We start from the raw sequence: 4,475 nt of genomic DNA, 5'->3' as shown, positions 1-4,475 counted from the left end.
ACATACAAAGAGTCTGGAGGTAAAACTTCGAAATAAAGACTATAAAGACTTGCAAATCACGGCTTTATTACATGTGATAAAAGAACTAATTTAATTACGATTAAAATTAACATGTGATCTTACATATGCCAAAACAATTAATTAGGGTGTATTTTTCATTTTTATTTTCTGGCTTTGCAATTTGAATATATATACTACAAAGCACAACCTCAATACGATGATATGATCAATTAATGAAATTGTCTAAGCTAAGGCGTGCAACAAACTTTATAAGATAATGTTGGTCTTTATAGCTAATTAATTGCATACAAGTAAATGTGTATGAATGGTGTTTATAAGCCTTATTGAAAGAGTATTTAATTACATATGAAGTTATTAAGAAAATTTTCGCTATCGTATTCCATTTATATGATGAATGGTATGGAGTATAGTGTAAGATCGATGAATCTATGAAATGTCTTTACAAAATATAGTTTGACGTTGCTAACTTAAAATTATGTTATAGGAGTATAATTTAATCATATATAAAGCACAAAAACTTCGGAGAGATGGTTTGATATATTAACTTAAAAATTAATCCAAAACTTTAACTAAAAATTTAAAATTAATGTTAAGAGGGATGACCGGTCGTACAAATGATTAAGGTTGTACCGTGAATCCGTGATGCACAGAAGCAAAATAAAGTAGGACGTAGTTAGTGGTCCTCATGCAATAATTCTCATACATACACTAATTACATACACTAATTGGAACAAATGCAATCTGCGTGTGTTTCATTTTTGGTAATTAAACTCAACCAAAAATCAGATAATAATAATGAAAAAAAGTGGCATAACTAAAGGACTAAAATTTGAGAGAAACGGTATTTTAATAAATTATTGAGAGATCAGTTCTTTGTACCCTTTTATTATATTTCGTGACCTTTTGTTGTTGATCAAATCATGGTATTTTCGTACCTATTTTCATAATAAATGTAATAAGTTTATCTATAATAATGATTTGTATCTATTTTACTATCTTTTATACCACTTTTTCTTAAAATTATAAAATAGTCTCTCAATAGGCTTAAAAAGAGACCGTCTCTTAGAAGACATACTCCTAAAGTGTGTATTTAGGATAGAGTATGAATTTTTCACATTGTAAAACTATTAATTGAATAAAATAATTGTAAAAAAGCGAAAAAAAAAATTCAGTAAAGATTTTAAGATGACGGTTTCTACTATTCTTCATTAATCCCGCCATTGTACAGATTAATATTAAACACTTTTTCTTCAAATTGATGATAAATATAGTGTCAAACATGAAAAATTCTTATTTGCTTCAAAAGACCATTAATATATCCTCCCTAACTATAAAAGCTACTCCCTCCCATCCACTTTTTTCTTCCATTTTTCCTAAAACGGAATATTCAGGTTTTCTTCCTTATTTCCATACTTGGAAAGTTTTTTTGTTGTAAAATTACCACAATACCCTTGTTATGTTTTTATATTTACACATTATGCCACATATTAACACAACAATTAAACACCAACTAAACCCATTAAACCCAAATCCACAAAATTAACAGAACCCAATTAACCCAGCCCAACTAATTACCCTACTAACCCAACCCACTAATCTCTCCCGACCTTTTAAAGCCCCCCCCCCCTCTCCAGAAACCCTAATATTATCTCACTCTCTCTCTTCCGCCATTTTCACCATTTCTCTCCTCCCTTTCTGATCTCCCCTTTCTGATCTTCTCATTCAATCGTCATGTCGATGTCTTATTTTCTGAATCGTGATAAAATTGATGTCCTTACCAATTTAACTCTAGATCTGAGTTGTTACTACTCAGAAATTAAAGAAGGTCCATGTTTGTTCAACAACTCTACTGTTGATTTTCATGGTGTTGGTGAAGGTTACAATGGGGAGAAGAGAGAGGATGTGAAGGCGGAGATCTTAGGAGAAGACGATGATGAAAAAGCAAGGGAAGAAATGGCGAAGTTTTTAAGGGTTGATTCTGAGAGGAGATTGAAGAAGATGATTGCGAGGCGTGAAAGTCCTGAAAATCAACGTTGAGTTTTAAATGAGCTTTCAAAATTATTTCCAATCTTTCATTCTGCACTAGATTCTGTTGCTTTCCCTGAAGATTCTGTTCCTGTCTCTGATTCACAAGATTTTGTACCTGATTCGTTTGGGGAACTTGATGAGTGTGTTCCTGAAACGTGCATGTAGGACCAGATAATGGAAGATCTAGATGATGAGAATGCTAGGAAGGTCTATTTCTGTTTCCCTGAATGTTCTTTAATTTTTTGTTGTTTTTATATGGACTAGTGATGATTATGTGCCATTACTTTTTGTTTTTTCCTCCTAATATTCACTTGTAGTGCCCAATGACAATTTTGAGGGCATTACTTTGCCAAGATAATCCATGCATTACGCCATCACAAGTGATTGTGATGAGGCTATGCGTGGATTGTGTTGCCTAATCAATAATCGAAATTGATGTTGAAGTCGTACTATAAATGCACTAATGCCATTAACATTTCATTGATCTGGAAGTTCCAAATGACATAAAAAATATTTGTGCAAAGTTCAAAATACATTCTTGCCTACCATGACTTTCTCTGATGTTGTTTTAATTGATTTTGATGGACTGCTGTTTTCACTTGTGAAATTGACTGCTTCCTTCTTGCTGCAAAAAGTGTCATGTCCATCTGATTCTCATGTACTTCATACATGGTCTGCATCATCTTCAAACTGCATTGCATTAGTAAGAGCATAATCCTTAGTAAGGCTACCAACATGCTCAATGTCACTTGTTTGGTCATTACTGCAACTTGCTTCCCCTCTTAATTCTGAACTGTTACCTAGACTACCTAGTGATTCTACTAACTCACTTATAGAACTTGCATCCCCAATATTCTGTACATATCTTATGCACTCCTTCACCATTTCTACGTCATCATTCAAATACTCGGTAGTAAACCAGCAGCTGCTAGTTTAGACTTGTGCATATGAGGCAGAGGATAATCATTCCCACCTTTAAGCTTCATAATTTCTAACATACATGCTTGCAATGTGATGAACACATAGTTTAGTTTGTGGACTTCCAACTTTTGAAATGCTTTCATGGTATTGTCAACAAGATCTTTCACTACTTTAGACTTTTTCTTTTATTGGAGTGATTGAATAACTCTAAAAAAATCTCAAGTCCAGTACATTTAAATCTGGGGAATTTGGTGGTTGATGAGTGAACTCAATATTATTCCACCCATCTTCTGTTCCCGCCCTTCTAAAATCTGCATCTTTGTTGGTAATATGGGGTCTTGCATTATCCTGCTGTATGAGAATGTGCTTGCTGCAAGTAGAAGGCCATTTAGCTTTAATTGCTGGAATCACTTGATTGATTAACATATCCTTAGTAACTTGCTTTGTGATTGACTTAATACATTTGGTTTCTAATGTCCCTGCACATATGTTTTTTGATTTCCTCTGAGCTGGTACCTCCATTACAAATGGCCAACAACCCAATTTCCCATCAAAAATAATTTCCTGATTAGGCCCATATAATTTGGGTCTTGCAACAGCACACATAAACATAACTTTGGTAATGAATCTCTTTGATTGACATGTTCTATAAGGTCTTTTTTCATTTTTACCTACATAAAATCTTTGAGAAGGTTTGGTTATAAAAAATCATTTCTCATCTATGTGAATAACATTACCTTGATCTTTGAAAGTATATTTTTTAGACACTTGATCATAATGTAAATGTTCAAGACAATAAATTAATCTAGCAAGTATGTTGTTGTCTGTCAAACCTAGCTTGATTGCATTAGTATGAGAGTCTATTAAATCTGCTTTTACCCATCTGCTTATTGTTGACTGACTTACACCTAAACCTGCTGCAACTTCTTCCTGTGTTGTCCTCTTAATCATGTCAAGTTGTTCAAGCTTTTCAGTGTCAAACTTGCATCTGTGAGCCATTGGTCTACCTATAAGTTTGTTGTTGACATTGATTGCTTGGCCTGATGCATACTGTTTCCTTGCTATATTCCATATGTTTGTAATTGTCTTCCTGCAAACCCCAAATTGTAATGCTATTTCTGACATTGTTCCATATTTGGGTTTTCCATCTGTACATTTTTCCAGTAAAATTTGTGATATTCTTGACCTTTCTGCATTTGTGAGATTCTTTATCTTCATTTATTGAGAAAGTAAGGTTACAAAGTTAGTTTTTGTTTGGCTGGAATAAATGAAAGTTTGTTTTTGTTTGGATGTAATAAATGATCTACCTTGTCTTTATATACCCATCTGAACTTTGCACAATGTTTGAATATTAATTTGGCGCAAAAATGAAATGTTTGCTGAAATTTGGCTCCTTCTTTGAATATTGGTGCCAAAATTCTAATTATGGCAACTTGCATCCAAGTAATTAGACTTTGACACTTTGGTTATGGTTCAAGGACAACCAAATTGGTTGGAAAGGAGGA

The 4,475-nt window shown here is 33.2% G+C and overlaps 1 protein-coding gene across 1 annotated transcript; it reads right to left on the bottom strand.

Annotated features, from left to right (window-relative positions):
- Positions 1-3,177: 3,177 nt before the first annotated feature.
- On the bottom strand, positions 3,178-4,188 carry LOC141649802 (uncharacterized). Its single transcript, XM_074458480.1, has 2 exons — positions 3,708-4,188; positions 3,178-3,641 (listed from the first exon to the last, which is right to left on the bottom strand). The coding sequence occupies exons 1-2, from the start codon at positions 4,186-4,188 to the stop codon at positions 3,178-3,180; spliced, it is 945 nt and encodes a 314-aa protein (XP_074314581.1).
- Positions 4,189-4,475: the final 287 nt, after the last annotated feature.

The sequence above is a fragment of the Silene latifolia genome, chromosome 3 (assembly GCF_048544455.1).
Source record: "Silene latifolia isolate original U9 population chromosome 3, ASM4854445v1, whole genome shotgun sequence".
Lineage (NCBI taxonomy): Eukaryota > Viridiplantae > Streptophyta > Magnoliopsida > Caryophyllales > Caryophyllaceae > Silene > Silene latifolia.
The sequence above is the reverse complement of the archived record's forward strand: the minus strand, read 5'-3'. Positions and strand labels throughout refer to the sequence as shown.

Excerpts from the sequence above, each read along its gene's own strand:
- LOC141649802 (XM_074458480.1), bottom strand. The coding sequence starts at position 4,188 with ATGAAGATAAAGAATCTCACAAATGCAGAAAGGTCAAGAATATCACAA. Across the intron at positions 3,642-3,707 it reads ATATACTTTCAAAGATCAAG|GTAAAAATGAAAAAAGACCT; the intron begins GTAATGTTATTC and ends GATTTTATGTAG.